At 37.3% G+C, this 17,718-nt stretch overlaps 1 protein-coding gene across 1 annotated transcript in view; it reads left to right on the top strand.

The window, feature by feature from the left end:
* LOC102765229 (low-density lipoprotein receptor-related protein 1B-like) overlaps positions 1-17,718 on the top strand; it is a 221,897-nt gene that overhangs the window by 52,656 nt on the left and 151,523 nt on the right. Inside the window, exons 7-8 of the mRNA XM_015567146.1 lie at positions 1,447-1,611; positions 1,938-2,182. Coding sequence (XP_015422632.1) covers positions 1,447-1,611; positions 1,938-2,182 — 410 coding nt within the window. The remainder of the gene's footprint in view (positions 1-1,446; positions 1,612-1,937; positions 2,183-17,718) is intronic.

Genomic DNA, 17,718 nt, shown 5'->3' with positions numbered 1-17,718 from the left:
CTCAGTAATTAAAGTAGGTTTCTGGACTTTGCATACAATGTTGTGATCCTGCTGGCTGAAGTCCCGCGGTATTTGTTACATAGTTTCTTAAACTGCAGGCTTAGAGGCCTGCAAGGCAGGCAGGGAACGTTGGAGTCCTCTATCACTGAAGCAAGTAAGCCTCATGTTAGTTTCAAGCTGCCTGGCTGCCAGCCGCCATCTTGGCTGGCAGTTAATTTGCATATCTTGCAGATTAGCCAATGCGAAGGGTAGCGGTTGTACGCCAATTACCATGTTTCTCTTTTATTAGATAGGATATACATATATAATATAATAAGGATATAAATTAGGCTGTCTAGTTCCCAATCTCCATCTGCCACTTGCTAGCTATGTAACCCTGATCAAGTAATTTAACTTCTCTAAGCTTGTTTTCTCATCTGTTAAATACTGATAACTAGCCATGGCCTCAGGGTCAAGGAAATGAGATAATCTCTATAAGCTAAAAATAGTAGGTAGCATGTTGTAAGTTCTCAAAACAGTGTTAGCTGTTGTAATGTTTGTGGAACTACTATGTACCCATGTTATATAAAAACTATAGAAACATGCATAAACAGTTTAGGCCACTGTCAATTAAACATAAACCATCTATTACGTGATAGCTTTAAAAATAAAATCTATGACACATAGCACTGAATGTCTATTGTGTGGAACTATTTCTGTACCATGAATTTCTAGAGTTACACTTAGTATTTGGTTAAACAAAAAGTAATGGTCTTTAACTTAAAAACATGTATTGTAACAATCACATGTTTGTATACCACCATACTCCATCCAAACCACTATCATCTTTGACTAATCTTTTGAAATACCACCTGACATAGCAAACCCTTGTCTCACTATAATCCATTTTTATATAATATCATGTTTCTCTCTGCCTAATTGTGCTTCATATTCCCTTTCAATAAAATTCCAAATAATTGTCTTAACCCACAAGACACATAAAATCACCCTCAACTTTATCTTCTTTTCCTTTGCTCCTCACTCACCATATTTCTGATACATTGGCCTTATTTCTGTTCAAGTTGACCACACCCCTTTCCCCCATTACTGCCTTTATATCTGCTGTTTATTTTCCTTGGCATGCTCTTTTCCTGCCCTCCTCATCTTTCTGTGTGACTATCACCTCCTCTAAGTGCATTTTTCCTTGACTGCCATCTCTAAGTAGGTTATTCACCTGCTGTTCTAATAACAAACTTTCTTTAAAATAGTTAGAAGCTGTAATCACAAATTTATGTATTCGTGTGTTTATTTAGTCTGTCTCCTCCACTGGACTCTAAGCCCCAGGAGGGTAGACAATGCATCATTTTCCTCTTGTGTCCGTTTACCTCGCCAGTGCTTATACAGCAGACTTTAAATAAGCATTTGTGAAATGAACGACTGAAACAATAGCATTCTCTTCTTCTTCAGAATTCTCTTCTGGACAGATTGGGATGCAAATTTTCCTCGCATTGAATCTGCCTCAATGAGTGGTGCTGGGAGAAAAACCATCTACAAAGACATGAAAACTGGGGCGTGGCCTAATGGACTAACTGTGGACCACTTTGAAAAAAGGATAGTTTGGACAGATGCCAGGTTTAAAAAATAATCTTTGTCCTGTATTTTCTGTTACCTTCCTCAGATAATATTTACATATCCAAAACGTTTTCTAATATTCATGCATGATGTGTACACAACATTGAAATAGGTGGTGATTTTTGTTTGGTTTTATTATAACAGTGATTTTCTGGCAATTGGTGGCCTTTGTTTGTTTTTGTTATGATGGCTTTTTTTTTTTTCCTGGCACAAATTAGATACAGGCTCACAAAAATATTTTCATCATTTATCTAAAAAATAAAATCACATCACTATACTATTTGAATGAGTTTTGATAAACTACTGAAGTATTTACCTTTCTGTAGGTCAGATGCTATTTATTCAGCCCTCTATGATGGAACAGGAATGATAGAAATCATCCGTGGTCACGAATACCTTTCTCATCCCTTTGCTGTGTCTCTGTATGGGAGTGAGGTCTATTGGACTGACTGGAGGACCAACACATTGTCCAAAGCCAATAAGTGGACGGGGCAGAATGTCAGTGTGATTCAGAAAACCAGTGCACAGCCATTTGACCTTCAGATATACCATCCTAGTCGTCAGCCACAAGGTAAGTGATTGTTATGAATTAACCACCCAGAAAGTATTTTCACCTCCATCATATAATATTTGAACTGTAAAATAGCTTTTGTAATTTAACAGTTACTAATATTTTATGATGAAAGTGGTACAAGCCTTTATTAGTTCAGGATTTTTTCTTTCCCTTTTTATTTATTTCACATAGATATTGAGAAATCTTAGAAATTAAGGGTTTTACATATGATTTCAGTCATAAAACTGAAACTCATGAACCAAAACAAAAGCGTGGCAGTTGCCAGAGGGAAGGGGGTGGTGGGAGAAGGGAGTCCTAATATAAGGTGACAGGAGAAGATGTGACCCTGGGCAGTGGACACATGGTGCAATATACAGATCTTCTAACATAGAAACCCACACCTGAAACCTATATGTTCATGTTGACCAGTGTCACCCTGATCACTTTAATGAATAAATAAGAAATTAAGGGTTTTACACCAAATCCCCACATTTTCAGTCATTGCTATTGCCTCAATGAAAGATTCTTTGGGGAGTTTGAATCTCTTACCTAAGGATGATTAGTAAATCAGACGAAAACACCCAGGACACACTTAGGTTAGCCCCCAAGCAGTCGCTGTGTAGTATATTGGGAGAAGAAAGAAGGGTGTAAGTAAGAGAAAGGATAAATCACCTGCTTGAGTTTATCCATTTTAAGAGAACTGGGGTCACATAGACATGTCTGCTACCTCGCCCATGTATTCCACATCTTGGTGCAATAGTAATCTTCATATTGGTTTTGTGATTTTATTTCCTCCACTTTATCTTCGATCGTAAATCTGTCTCACATTTCTTTTCTCTCTCTCTCTCTCTCTCTCTCTCTCTCTCTCTCTCTCTCTCTCTCTCTCCTGGGATGTCATGGCCATTTGGTATAACTTCAGCTCATATTTTTATACCTCTTGCCTGATACTTCCCCATTATGATATGTGTCATAACTTATGGAAAACTTATTCCAGTGCAAATAATGTTCTCTTTTCATTAGCATATTTTTATGTGAGACATAGGATTCTTAGTTGACAAGCTCTTTCCTTTAGAGGGTACATTTTCTCCTTTCTCCCTCTTTCGGTGTAGATTAAGCAGATCTTCCACTTCACTGGTATTTCTGTCTTATGGACCACACTTCAAGCCTTATTTGAATTCATGTTATATTATCTCCTGCTAGACTTAACTAAAAATACCCACCTCTATGGTCCATAAATTCCATGATTATCCTTCATCATTCTTGTGTAGTTGGTCTTGATTCTCCCTTGATACTATTTCTCCCATCAAAATGTCCTCATCTATAAAATTTCCTGTGCCATATCTCTGATGTAGTCTGATTGAATCTAGTTCTCCTCCCAGATACTTTCAACTTCTCCATTTCAATTTTCATATATAATTGATCCTTCTTTGTTGCATGGGAGCTTCTACATACCCTGGATATGTGAGCAGTCATTTAATCCTTCCTTATCACCCTTAACTCTGTACTCCTTTCAAACTACAAATCTGCAAAGTATGAGGATATCACAGGGAAAATAAAGATTATCATTGTTGTACTTAAGGGGCATTCCATAAATACATTGGATTTAACTAAATTGAAAATAGTCAAGAAATAATGAGTCTGGCCAGCAATGGGACACTGGTATAATGAAAAAAGATATTCTTCTTTATAAACTCACTTCAGCGTGGAGGAGGACCTAGTAATAAACCACACTATGTGGAGTACAAACACTTACAAAACAGGATCAGTTTTTATTTTTATGAAGGCAAAATATGTACATACTAGAGGCCAAGTGTACGAATTTGTGCACTGGTGGGATCCCTCAGCCTGGCCGGTGATGAGGGCGGATGGGGGGTGTGGCTGGGTATGGGGAGGGACTGCGGGAGATTAGCCGTCCTGGGGAAGGGACTAAGGGAAGTTGGCCAGTGGGGAGGAGGGACCACAGGAGGTTGGCCAGCCAGATGATTGGGGCTGTTGGCAGGGGGACTGGTCACTGGAGGTTGGCTGTGGGTGTGCACTGAAGACCAGGGGGGAGCTCCTGCATTGAGTGTCTTCCCCCTGGTGGTCAGTAGTGTGTGTCATAGCAACCGGTCGTTTAGTCATTCCATTGTTCAGTCACTTAGGCTTTTATATATATATATATTCCCTAGGCTGTTCAGGATTTTGTAGGAACTGTAATTTTTATGTTGAAAGCAATTTAAATAAATTGGACCATGAAAAATGGCCTGGGTCTATGTATTACATCATCCCCCTCCTTCAAAATAGGATCAGTGTATTTCATTTATTAACTGACTGTCTGATTTGCCCACTTTAACATGACCCCTCACAAATTCATAGGATGGGAAGGCACATGACACTTTCCAGCTTTTCCAATATTTTCACATATATAAAAAGGAAGTGAAACATTCAATGTAATTCAATAGGTTGAGGAAAGATGTTCTTGGCATCTTAAATTAAAAAATGATTTATATGTGACCTCTCCGCTTTGCACAAAATAGGGTAGTTTTTACTCTTGTGGATCTCATTTAACATATATTCCCAGGATTCGGGGCAGATACTCTAGTTGTTATATACTTTTAGAGAATGTCACCTATAATGAGAACTTGCTATTTCCTAAGTGAAATTCAGTCGGTTTCCAATTCTGAGAACTATCGGAGAACATTCTATTTCCCCCCATTATTAGGATCACTGAGCATATAACAGCCATTATCCATCCTGTGATGTGCCTCTGTGCAGTAACACTTCCTATGCCAGGGAAAAATAAAAAAAGATGACTATTTAAATTACAACAATGAAAATGGTGACCAAGCTCAGCATTAACGCAAGTCCAATAACAATAGCTCCTGTTTTCTGGTGAATTAATGTGAGGTGCATGACAAAATAATACATTTTTTTAAATATATTTTTCATTGATTTTTTACAGATAGTAAGGGAGAGAGATAGAGAGTTAGAAACATCGATAAGAGAGAAACATCGACCAGCTGCCTCCTGCACATCTCCCACTGGGGATGTGCCCGCAACCCAGGTACATGCCCTTGGCTGGAATCGAAGCCGGGACCTTTCAGTCCGCAGGCCAACGCTCTATCCACTGAGCCAAACTGGTCTCGGCCAAAATAATACATTTTAATAACACATGGCATTCAGTGCTATAAAATTGAAATATGTATTTCACAAATTAAAGAAATAAAGGTTAGAAATCTTATTTAAAGTTATGTAATCCGCCAACCAGGAAATTAATACAAGTGTCAACACTAGTTTTCTTACAAGTAAGATTCATCATGTGTACAAATTTCCAGTTTGATTATTGGACATTTAAGCAGAACTTTAAAAAAAGAAAATCTATTTTAGATCCTTTGGTTCTTAATGTTGTTATAGGAACTCAAGAAAATAGCTTAAACATATGCAATGTAAAAGAGCAATGGTGGCTATTTTAATTCTAAAATTTAAAGTATTTTATAGTATGAGGAAGTTCAGCTTATTGTTAATGGCATGGCGTTTGGAACCCAATTCCATGGGTTTAAGTCTCAGCCCTATAATTTACTAATTGTATGTGCAAGATACTTAACCTCTTTGAACCTCAGTTTCCTCATCTTTTAACTAGAGATAATAATAGTATCTACATCCTAGGCTTTAATAAACATGAGATTAATAGTCATTTAATATAGTATATTAAAAACAGTTAATATGTGCAAAGTTCTTAGAACAAGGTCTCATACATCATCAGTGCTATGTGTTCATATACATAAGTAAGTAAAAATTTAAAAAGTAGCAGATGTTGTAATCATGTCATTATCCTAGCTGTCTTTTGTTGAAATTTGGTTGCATTACTTTTTTGAGACATTTTGAATACATTTTTCTCACATTTAAATAGATTATAATGGCCTTAATTGATTACTTTTCTATATTATACCAATTTGTTTCAAGAAAAATACCAACAAAAATGTGACTCATACCTGTAAAGATGAGCAGTATGGTTGATCTTTCAGGAGAATGTAGGTGTGTTCAGATGACTAGACCATTGAATTATTCTGTCCACAGTTAGGTTACCACCTAATGCCTGCTCATAGACACAGTCAGTAGCATATTCACATATACTAGTGATGGCGAACCTTTTGAGCTCAGCGTGTCAGCATTTTGAAAAACCCTAACTTAACTCTGGTGCCGTGTCACATATAGAAATTTTTTGGTATTTGCAACCATAGTAAAACAAAGACTTATATATTTGATATTTATTTTATATATTTAAATGCCATTTAACAAAGAAAAATCAACCACAAAAATGAGTTCACATGTCACCTCTGACACACGTGTCATAGGTTCACCATCACTGACATATACTGTAAAAAGGAATATTTAAAAGTTTATTTAATATCATAAAATAGTATTTGCAAATAATATTTCCCCATTACAGATAACTTTTGGAATGCAGAAAGCAGGGAACAGAGAAAATGTACACCCATTTTCCCAGTTCCCAAGGCAACAAGCATTTCAACGTTTTTTCTTCTAGTTGTTGCAACAGAGATGTTGAATAACACAATAATAAACAGAACTATTACCATTTATTGATGAACTACTATATGCTATTTAGTTTTCACTTTTTTCCCATATTATTAGAGCCATCTAATAGGATAGTTAGTGCCACTTTCCATGAGAAAACTGATACTCAGTAACCTAGCTCAGAGTAGTAAAGTTCCTCAAAGAAGCACGAGGGTTCCAATGAGCATGACCAATCCATAGTCCCTGCTCCATTTCCTTCTGAATTAAGAAAGCTTTTGTATCTCTTCTAATTTAATATCATATTTCATTTTTAATTTTGTATCTTTTTTGACACAGCATTCTCCACTGTTGTTATTAATTCCTTATGGATTTCATTTTTAATTAACTACGTATTTCCACATCACGTGATTATCAAAAATGTTCTCAGCTATTCATTTATTTTTGGACATTTAGTTTAATTTAAATTTATTTTTTATTCTGTTATTAATAACTTCATTGCACGTATCTATACATATGTATATCTTCCATATTTAAGAGTTCTAGTGGGTGCTGATTGGTGCAGCCACTATGAAAAACACTATGGAGTTTCCTCAAAAAATTAAAAATAAAACTGCCTTATGACCCAATGATTCCACTTCTGAGAGTACATCCAACAAATAAATAAAAATAAAAAAGCTGTGGTGCCTTTATACAATGGAATACTACTCAGCCAAAAAAAAGAGAAGGAAATCCTACCTTTTGTGATAGCACAAATGAACCTGGAGAGTGTTAAGCTAAAGTTAAGTAACAAATTTACATTTATGAAGTTATCTAATATAAATATATTTTAGCACTAAACACAATTATGAATTAAATTAATGTTGAATATATAAAAACAGATGCAGCAGCAACAACACCCTATATAATAAAAGGCTAATATGCAAATTGTCCCCTGGACCAGGAATTTGACCAGGGGGTGGGGCCGGCCTGCCAACTTTCCATGTCCCCTCATCCAGGCTGACCCAGCCCAATTGGCCCTGATTAGGGAGGGCTGGCCACACCCCACAAAAAAAAAAATATGTGCACATTGCAATGTTATATACAATAGCGAATATTTGAAAATCGTCCAGGTGCCCATCAATAGATGAGCAAATAAAAAAGCTGTGAATTTGTGCACTGGGCCTCTAGTTTTATAGTAAAGCCTTTTGATCCATATGTTAGTTGTTTTGGGTTTTTTTTGATAATGAGATTTGGGCTTGCATCATTAAGCATTAAATAAAAATGGTTTCATGATCATAGCCTTGTAATAACAAGGATGATATGCACATATGTTTTTATTAGTGTTTTATAGCTATTACTCTTAATATATACAAAGATTAGCAGGAGAACTTCTCAGAGATTTATTCACTTTAAAACCAAATTTTTACACAAGTCAGTTTTTTCTTCTCCACATTCATGGTTAACACTTAGACATTGTATGGTGTTTGATTTTTTCCTAACTCTGTTTTGTTGACCCAACTAGATTATAAAATATTTGAGTAATGGAGTGCCATTTATTTATTTGTATAAACTATACAGTCTAGCTAAATCATTCATAATAACAACATTAATGATTATAATAATAATTAGAGGCCCAGTGCATGAAATTTATGCATGGGGGGGGGGGAGGAAAGGGAATCCCTCAGTGCAGCATGTACACTCTCCAATCCAGGACATCCCTCTCGCAATCTGGGACTGCTGGCTCCTAACCACTCACCTGCCTGCCTACCTGCGTGATCACCCCTAACTGCCTCTGCCTGCTGACCTGATACCCCTAACTGCTCCTCTGCTGGCCTTATCGCCCCCTAACTTCCTCTGCCTGTCAGCCTGATCACTCTCAAACTGCTCCCCTGCTGGCCTGACTGCCTCTAACTGCTCTCCCCTGCCAGAGTGATTGTCGCTAACCCCCTTTGCCTCCCCCACTCTCCCCCACCGTGGCTTTGTCTGGATGGACTTCCAGAAGATGTCTGGTTTAATTAGCATAATCCCCTTTTATTAGTATAGATACCACCTTTTATTTGCTAATCCTCATTGTAAATACAGTTTTACAGATAGAGAATCTAAGGCAAAGAAATGTGAAGGACTTTGCTCAAGGACTAATGGAAAGGGGATGATTGTCCAGTATATGATCTCATGGACCTTCATCCCAGAGCTCTTGCTTAACCAGTTGCTCTTCAGGCAGAAGAAACTGGCGTCACGTTTGTTGAGAATCACCTTGGGATAGTTATGTCATGTTACCAGTTGGCAGTAGGGAGGTAAGATTTATTGAGGCATTCACAAGACACTAGCATTCTTACCTTTTTGGAATTTATAGTCTAAAAGAGGAACAGACTAAATTAATAACTAAGATCAATAAAATAATTATTATGGATAAATTTGAATGAGAGTATAGTAAATATATTTTAAAACTTAGCCGGGTGTGGTCCTAAAAGGACCTTGGGTTTAGCCTAGGTAAATTTCTTCCTCTCTGACTCACTAGCCTCCTTACCTGAGGCAAATTACTTAACTTCCAAGATCTTGTTTCCTCATTTGCAAGCTGAAGAAGCTAGAGGTAAGGATGCCATAAACGGGAAACCAGAGTGGGCAGAAAGCAGCAAGGTGAGATTCACGTGATCCCCTCACAAAGGAAGTTCAATTTTTATCCTCTAGGATAAGTGATTGTAATGGTCTCAAACTTCAGTGTGCATTAAAATTACCTGGAGGGCTCATCACAACACAGATTTCTAGGCCCCACTCAAAAGCTTCTGATTCAATAGAACTGAGGTATGGCTTGAGAGTTTGCATTTTTAACAAATTCCCAGGGAATGCTGCTACTCCCTGAAGAACCCTGCTGCCCAAAGGGACTGAGAAAAACATTAAAAATAATTGTCAAAGCAGTGAAAAGAGCATATTTGCCTGTTAGAAACTGAACTCCATCTGTGCAAGGTAGAGGTGTGGGGAGAAAGGATGCAGGTAAGAAACAAGTAAGGATGCTACTTCAATCAGGAGGTCCTATTGCCTAAATCTGGGATACTGTCATAAGAACAGAGAGAATGACATAGTTGAGATATACTTAGAGGTAAAATCAATTAAAAAATAGTGATAGAGGTTTGTGGAATAGGAAAGGTTGGGCAGAAAATAAGTAATTAGGGATGGTTTTAGTTTTCTAGTGTTTGTAATAGGCTTCACAATCAAAGTGTTACAGAGAGACCCTGGTAATGGCTTAAGGGAGGTGGTTAGCAAACTTAATCCACCGAAAGCTAGATAGTATTTTAGGTTTTATGAGCCATATGGTCTCTGTTGCAAGCCTTCACTCTGCTGTTGTAGTGTGAAATCAGCCATTCAGAAATGAACAAGTGTGACTGTGTTCCAGTAAAATTTTATTTATGGACACTGAAATTTGAATTTTATAAAATGTTCATGTGTTATTAAATATTATTCTGTATTTTTTTTCATCATTTGAAAAAGCAACTTACTGGCCAGTATTACCCTCACCTTGTAAGGGGAGTCCTTTGTAAACTTGGAGAAAATGTAATTTTCTTCTTTTGTATGTACATCTTCCCCCATCCAGCAGGGAGGCCATCCTCCGCCCTGTCCTCTCTCAGCCCAAAGGTGTTTTCTTCATCATAGCCTCGGTTGATTTAACACCCAGTGGAGTTGAATTTGTTCATGAATCCAGAAAGATTCCACCACTCAGCTTTTTTTGTTGTTTGGTTTTTAGTTTTCTTCCATGTTGCTATCTTTAGCTGCTTTGATTGGAATCTTTTCTCAAAATAACTCAGGAATATGATTGCCACTTTAAATATAGTGTTGCAAATATTTTATCCATTAATTTTCACCAATTACAAATGTTTTTTTCTCTCCTTGAAGAAACTTTCTCCTCTGAATTGAGCTTAATAATGGGAACTTAATAAATATTTATTGGTCCAAATAATACTATTTTCCAGAGACTATTTTATTTTACTTTCAAAAACAGGCTTATGGACTCAACCGTCATTTTTTAATTTTTTTCTGAAAACCCACAGTGACTGGTAAACATACAAACTGTTTTATATAACAGTAATATGACAATAACCCTTAGAAAAGCCAATCAGAAAAGAAACACAATGAAACACAAGAAGTTTCTTTGCAATTACAGTTGGATTAAATATACTTATAAAAATTACACTCTAAGGCAACTGAGAATTGTTCAAGAATGAGTGAATGGGTGTAAGTGAATTGCTTCACTTTGAGAGTTAGTTTGAATAATTGTTAGAGCTCCTACCTTGTTATCCAAAATATTATTCCTGTCTTAATATCTGTGTGAGTATAAGATTGTTTCCCCTTTTTCAAAGTTAAGTTTACTCATCTGTAAAATGAGGGTAATTTTTTAAAAATATACATTTTATTGATTTCTTTACAGAGAGGAAGGGAGAAGGAGAGGTATAGAGAGCTAGAAACATCGATGAGTGAGAAGCATCAATTCAGCTGCTTCCTGCACACCCCCTACTGGGGATGTGCCCGCAACCAAGGTACATGCCCTTGACTGGAATCGAACCTGGGACCCTTCAGGCCACAGGCTGATGCTCCATCCACTGAGCCAAACCAGTTAGGGCTAAAATGAGGGTAATTTATTTTTATAAACAATAATGTCCAGTAAGAGAAACAAAAAATAATAATAATGCTTACAAAACACTTAGTACATTTTCTAGCATATCGTGATAAAAATAAATTATTCATTTTTGGAACCTTTATTCTTTCCATAAATTTTTATATGTCAGTGGCCTATCATGTGATGACAATACTAGAGGCCCAGTGCATGAAATTCATGCCAGGGGCTCAGCCCTCGCAAGCCCGGCCAGCCCTCACAGCCCTAGCCAGCCCCTGTAGCCCTGGCTGCCCCGGCAGGCCCTTGCAGTCCCAGCTTTATCCAGAAGGTCCTCCAGATGGTCATTCTGCTCTTCGTTCTTATTAGCATATTAGCTCTTTATTATATGGGATAAGGAAAATATCAGGCTGTTTCTGAATAATTTTAAAATTGAAATGACATAAGGGGCTCCAATTGCTTCAGAAAAAAATATTTTTAGAAATATAAAAATATTTAAATAAAAAATTTAAATATAGGAAATTTAAACTTTTCTTGACATTTTTAAGAAGCTGGATTATTTATTTTGAAAAATATAGACTCTAAGAATATTAATATCATTGCTTCTTTAGGGACAAAGTATCACTTATGAAACTTGAAGGATGAGGGATTTCATGTAGAGCTATTAATATTTTGAGTTACAAGCAACATTTTTTTATATAATTAATAAGAGTGTTTCTGAGAAAAAAGAAATAGTCTCTTTTTTTTCTTTATTGGTTAAGGTATTATAAATGTGTCCTCATCCCCCCATTAACCCCCAACAAAAGAAATCGTCTTAAAACCATGTTTCAGTGTAGTGGAGGTAAATGTTAAATATTTGTAGGTTACTTTAATTATTCACTTCCACGCTTTACTATATCAAGATCTAACTACTTGTCATATAAACCAAATCAATCAATCTATCTATATACCCTCTTTCTACATATTATAAATTCTGTTTAAAATATTGCTTTCCTAATTGTTTAATAGTGTCTCTTTATTTCATATATTTAAACACTATCAATAGGAGACTTATGTTTTTATCATGCACCCTATCTAACAATGCTAATATTTCTAAGAGTGGTAACCTGGTTGGAATACTTAAATCAAACTGCTTCACCTTTACTTATAGCTGACATCACCAGCTTGAAAGGGATGAGAATTCTGACTAACATGAGATGAAAGGCAGGTGATAATCAAAGCAAGTGGGGATTTTTGAGATTTAATAAAACTTGTGAGGCTCCTTTAATGAAATGCTCAGAACACCTTGCAGTACTGAGTGCCTGGGAGAAGAGGCCATGAGCAATGCAGAGGAGAAATGAGAATTGAAATATTCCAAAGACATGTTGCTACCTCATTCCAACTGTTGATATAAAAAAACTCCATGAAACTCAATTTCTCATCTTATTCCTCTTTCCTTTGACAGATAGTTTGTCTTCTGATCCCAGAGCCAGTAATAAAGACTAGCAGCTAATTTAGTTTCTTAATGGATCCTCTGTATCATTTTAAAACCATATTATAAATTAATAGGTTTTATTTGTTCAACTGAAAAACATAGTTACCACATTTAGCATTATTTCATTGGCAAAATATAATACAAATTCCAAACCACTAAACTTCAAATTAATTTATATGCAAGTATTAAGTTTAGCCACTTTATAAATTGATATTTTTTAAATATGGTACAATGCAGTCTACCTTGGAGCAGTGGAAAAGATTAGTAAGAAAGGATTCAAAATTACTTCTTCCCTATTACAGGTTGTATGGACTTGCCTCAAACATGCAAACCTAAGTGATTTAGAGCCTTTCATTCAGATCCATTAATATTCAGAATCCATAGTTCCACTCCATGACCAGAATTTCTAAACCTCTGCCCTTTTTACATTTTGGGCAAGAATTCTTAGTTTAGGGGAGGGACGGTTATGTGCATTGTAGGAAGTCTATTAGCATTCTCTCTGGCCTTAAACCCCCGAGATGCTAATAGTATCACCATTCTTTTTAAGCAAAAATGTCTCCAAACATTCCCACATGTTGCCTGAGGGCAAAATCTCCACTCTTACCACCACCACCACTGTTTGTGAACCACTATTTTAGATAAAAAGTTTTTTGTGATTATAAAATTATTGTGAAGGTAGAAATTTTCCTGACACAAATACTTGTTATTTTAAATTATACAGCGAGTTAAATAATAGCAAGTAAATGATGATACCTGAAACATGTCTCCTCTTTAGAATGACTGAAAGTTCAGTGGTATTAAAAAATGTAACAGAATATTACATATTTGTTTTCACAAATAAATGATACTACTATTTGTAACATTTACCAATTTTTTCTTTGAAGTACAGATACCCATGGAAGATCAGACAAGATTTAGTTTTTCTACATCAAATGTTAAAATTATGACTTGAAGATATTAATCAAAGGAAAACAGGATTTTAAATTAGTGTTTAATTACAAGAGACTTCTGAAATGTCTTTAAAATGTGAAACTATTTTCTAAAAATTATAAGTAAATTATTTTATTAAATTAGTAATTATTTTTGTACATATAAAGTTCATTATCAGGATGAATTTTAATTATAATCAAATAGGCTACATGTGAGGGAGGCATTTTTTTCTTAACAAATTGGATCCTGGAAATCTTCTGCTTTGAACATATTTTTTTTTAAAATTATTTGTTGTTTAAAGTATTACATATAGTATTACATTTGTCTCCTTTTTCCCCCAGTAACCTCTCCCCAGCCAACCCCACCCCCAGCACATGCCCTCAACCCCCTAGTGTCTGTGTCTATTCCTTATGCTTATATGCATGCATACAAGTCCTTTGGTTGATCTCTTACCACTTCCCTCCCTTGCCTTCCCGCTGAAGTTCCACAGTCTGTTCTGTGCTTCCCTGTCTCTGGATCTGTTTCTTTTCATCAGTTTATGTTGTTCATTGTATTCCACAAATGAGTGAGATCATGTGATATTTATCTTTCTCTGACTGGCTTAGCATAATGCTCTCCAGTTCCATCCATTCTGTTGCATATGGTAAGAGTTCCTTCCTTTTTAAAGCAGCGTAGTATGCCATTGTGTAGATGTACCACAGTTTTCTAATCCACTCATCTGCTGATGCGCACTTAGGCTGATTCCAAATCTTAGCTGTTGTAAATTGTGCTGCTATGAACATAGTGGTGCATATTTCCTTTCTGATTGGTGTTTCTGATTTCTCTAGAAGTGGGTTACCTACGTCAAATGGGAGTTCCATTTTTAATTTTTTGGGGAAACTCCATACTGTTTTCCACAGTGCCTGCACCAGTCTGCATTCCCACCAGTAGTGCATGAGACTTCCTTTTTATCCACATCCTCGCCAGACTTGTCGTTTGTTAATTTGTTGATGATAACCATTCTGACAGGTGTGAGATGGTATCTCATTGTTGTTTTGATTTGCATCTCTCGGATGATTAGTGACTTTGAGCATGTTTTCATACGTCTCTTGGCCTTCTGTATGTCCACTTTTGAAAAGTGTCTACTTAGGTCCTTTGCCCATTTTTTGATTGGTTTGTTTATCTTCCTTTTGTTAAGTTGTATGAGTTCCCTGTAAATTTTGGAGATTAAACCCTTATCAGTGATAACATTGGCAAATATGTTCTCCCATGCAGTGGCTTTCTTCTTGAATGCAAATGTCCTAAAGGCTAACACAGTAATAAACAACATAGAAATTTTGGGAAAAGATAATATGTATATACATAGGTTATAGTTTCTGCCAGAAGTTAACAAACTAAGGCCCTCCGGCTAAGTTTAGCCTTTTGCATATTTTGGAGATAAAGCTTTGTTTCAACATAGCCATACTTTGTGATTCACATATTGTTTTATGGTTGCTTTTTGCTATAATAGCAGTTGAATAGTTACTATAGAAATATTTACTATCTGGGCTTTTACAGAAAACAACAACAATGAAAACAAAAAACAAAAAACTTGCCAGCCCTTGATTTAGTAGAGAGATAAGTATATACTGAGATAAAATATATGAATATATGTCACAGACAATTAGCAATAGGAGTATAAATAAGAAATTGACTAATGCTTTGTATAGTCAATAATTAAAACTAATATTCAGTGATAGAAGAAATCAGCATTTGATGATTAGAAAATAATTAGTAGGAGAAAAATGAAAAGTTGGCTCATGAAGAAAGATTAATGTAAAAATGTTTGTGATGAAATTCTATGAGAAGAAAAAATGCATCATGTAGCAGTAGAAATGGAAAAGGTATCCTATATAATAAAAGCCTAATATGCTAAGTGTTCGACTGTTCATTCTGCCATTCAACCAGTCAGTATGACATGCACTGACCACCAGGGGGCAGACACTCTGATCAGTAGGTTAGCTTGCTGCTGGGGTCTGGCAGGTAGGAACTGGGCAAAATGGACCAGACATGCCCTGGAGCCCTCCCGTGGTCCATTCCTGGCCCCAATTGTGGACTGATGGGGTCCCTTGGCCTGGCCTGCACCCTCTTGCAATCCGGGACCTCTTGGCGGATGTCAGGGAGCTGGTTTTGGTCTGATCGCCACAGGCCAGGCTGAGTAACCCCACCGATGCATGAATCCATGTACCAGGCCTTTAGTGTGTGTATGTATGTGTGTGTGTGTGTATGTATGTATATGTGTGTGTGTATATATTAGAGAACAATAGGAGTCCATTTTTGCATGTGCCTAATGTGTATATAGGAGAAAAGTGATAGATGAGGATGGAAGATGCATTGGTACCTTACGAAGAAAGATTGGTATATTTTGTGCAGTACCACAGTGTGTCAGTGACATGAAGGTTATTTAAAGATGATGAAATAAATCTGTATCTTGGAAGAGGAAGGATTTGAAAATCTAAAGAGAAAAACCCATTTTAAAGAAAGTCTGACAATACTTGACAAGTGATTAAATATTGTCGCAAAGAGAAGTGAACAAAATGATTTGAAATTAAAATGTTACAAATTTAACACATTGTATGCGGGAAACGTAGTTATACGTTTTACGTATTTATACATTCTACCAGTGTAGTAGAGCGCGGGACACGTATTAATACGTTTTTTATAGATTAGCGGTAGAATGTGAGTAATGTATAAATACGTAAAATAAAGTTATTGTAATTTTACTGAACGTTGCTATTTGTGAAAACAATTATCAAAAATGGCCCACGCCACCTGTTAGCATGCCATAAAAACTACCCACAAACAATGTGTTAAAAGACTGATAACATCTTTAACAATGGGAATGTAAATAAGAACAGAAAGTAGACCAATCTGGCTAGTGTAGAGGGACATTGGGGAAATGGTGGGAGAGAAGATTGAGATTTTGGGAGTTGGACAGTGGGAAGCCATACGAGATTTTTAAGCTAGACATCAATATGATCAAGTTTGTGTTTTGCAGCAATAACTGTACATGATGGGTAGAGATTGTTAGATAGTTAGTGCAGCAATTAAAGCAAGAGATGGAGAGATCCTAAATTAGTCAGTGACCATAGAACTGGGAGAATAGTGTACAGGATTAGAGTACAGACTCAAACTCCTTGGTGCAAGATAAACATGCAAATTGACCGCACCTCCGCTATGCCCAAGCCATGCCCACCAGCCAATCAGAGTGACTATATGTAAATTAACCCAACCAAGATGGTGGCCATAAGCCACGAAGGTGGAGCAAGCAGGAGGCTTGGTTGCCCTGGCGATGGAGGAAGCCAAGCTTCCTGCTTGCCCTGGCCATATGTAGCTTCCACTCTAGGCAACAAAGTTTCAATTATAGAAGATAAATAAATCCCAGATACCTGCTTCCAGCCAGCCTCCACTGGGAGCTTGGGTGGCTGGGGGCTGTGGCCAGCCTGCAGACAACTATCAGCCCCTCACTCAGGCTGACCAGTCAAGCCAGGGGGGACCCCCATCCTGAAGGGGCTGTGGCCAGCCTGCAAACATCCCTCAGCCCCTCACCCAGGCTGGCCACACCCTCATGAGGTGAGGGTTCCCCCTGAGGGGCTTGGCCAGCCTGCAGACAGCCATCAGCCCCTCACCCAGGCTGGCCAGGCACTCCAGCAGGGACCCCCAACCTAAAGGAGGTGTGGCCAGCCTGCAAACACCATTAGCCCCTCACCCAGGCTGACCAGGCACCCCAACAGGACGCCCACCCTGATTTGGGACACCCTTCAGGGCAAACTAGCTGGACCCCACCCATGCACCAGGCCTCTATCCTATATAATAAAAGGGTAATATGCAAATTGACTCTAACAGCAGAATGACTGGGAATGACTGCTCACTATGACACACACTGACCACCAGGGGGCAGACGCTCAATGCAGGAGATGCCCTCTGGTGATCAGGGCGATCTCACAGGGAGGAGCTCTGCTCAGCCACAAGCCAGGCTGATGGCTGCCAGTACAGTGCTGGTGGTGGGAGCCTCTCCTGCCTCCTCAGCAGCGC

Source organism: Myotis davidii, unplaced genomic scaffold (assembly GCF_000327345.1).
Source record: "Myotis davidii unplaced genomic scaffold, ASM32734v1 scaffold560, whole genome shotgun sequence".
Taxonomy (NCBI): Eukaryota; Metazoa; Chordata; class Mammalia; order Chiroptera; family Vespertilionidae; genus Myotis; species Myotis davidii.
This window is presented reverse-complemented; position numbering and strand designations above follow the sequence as displayed.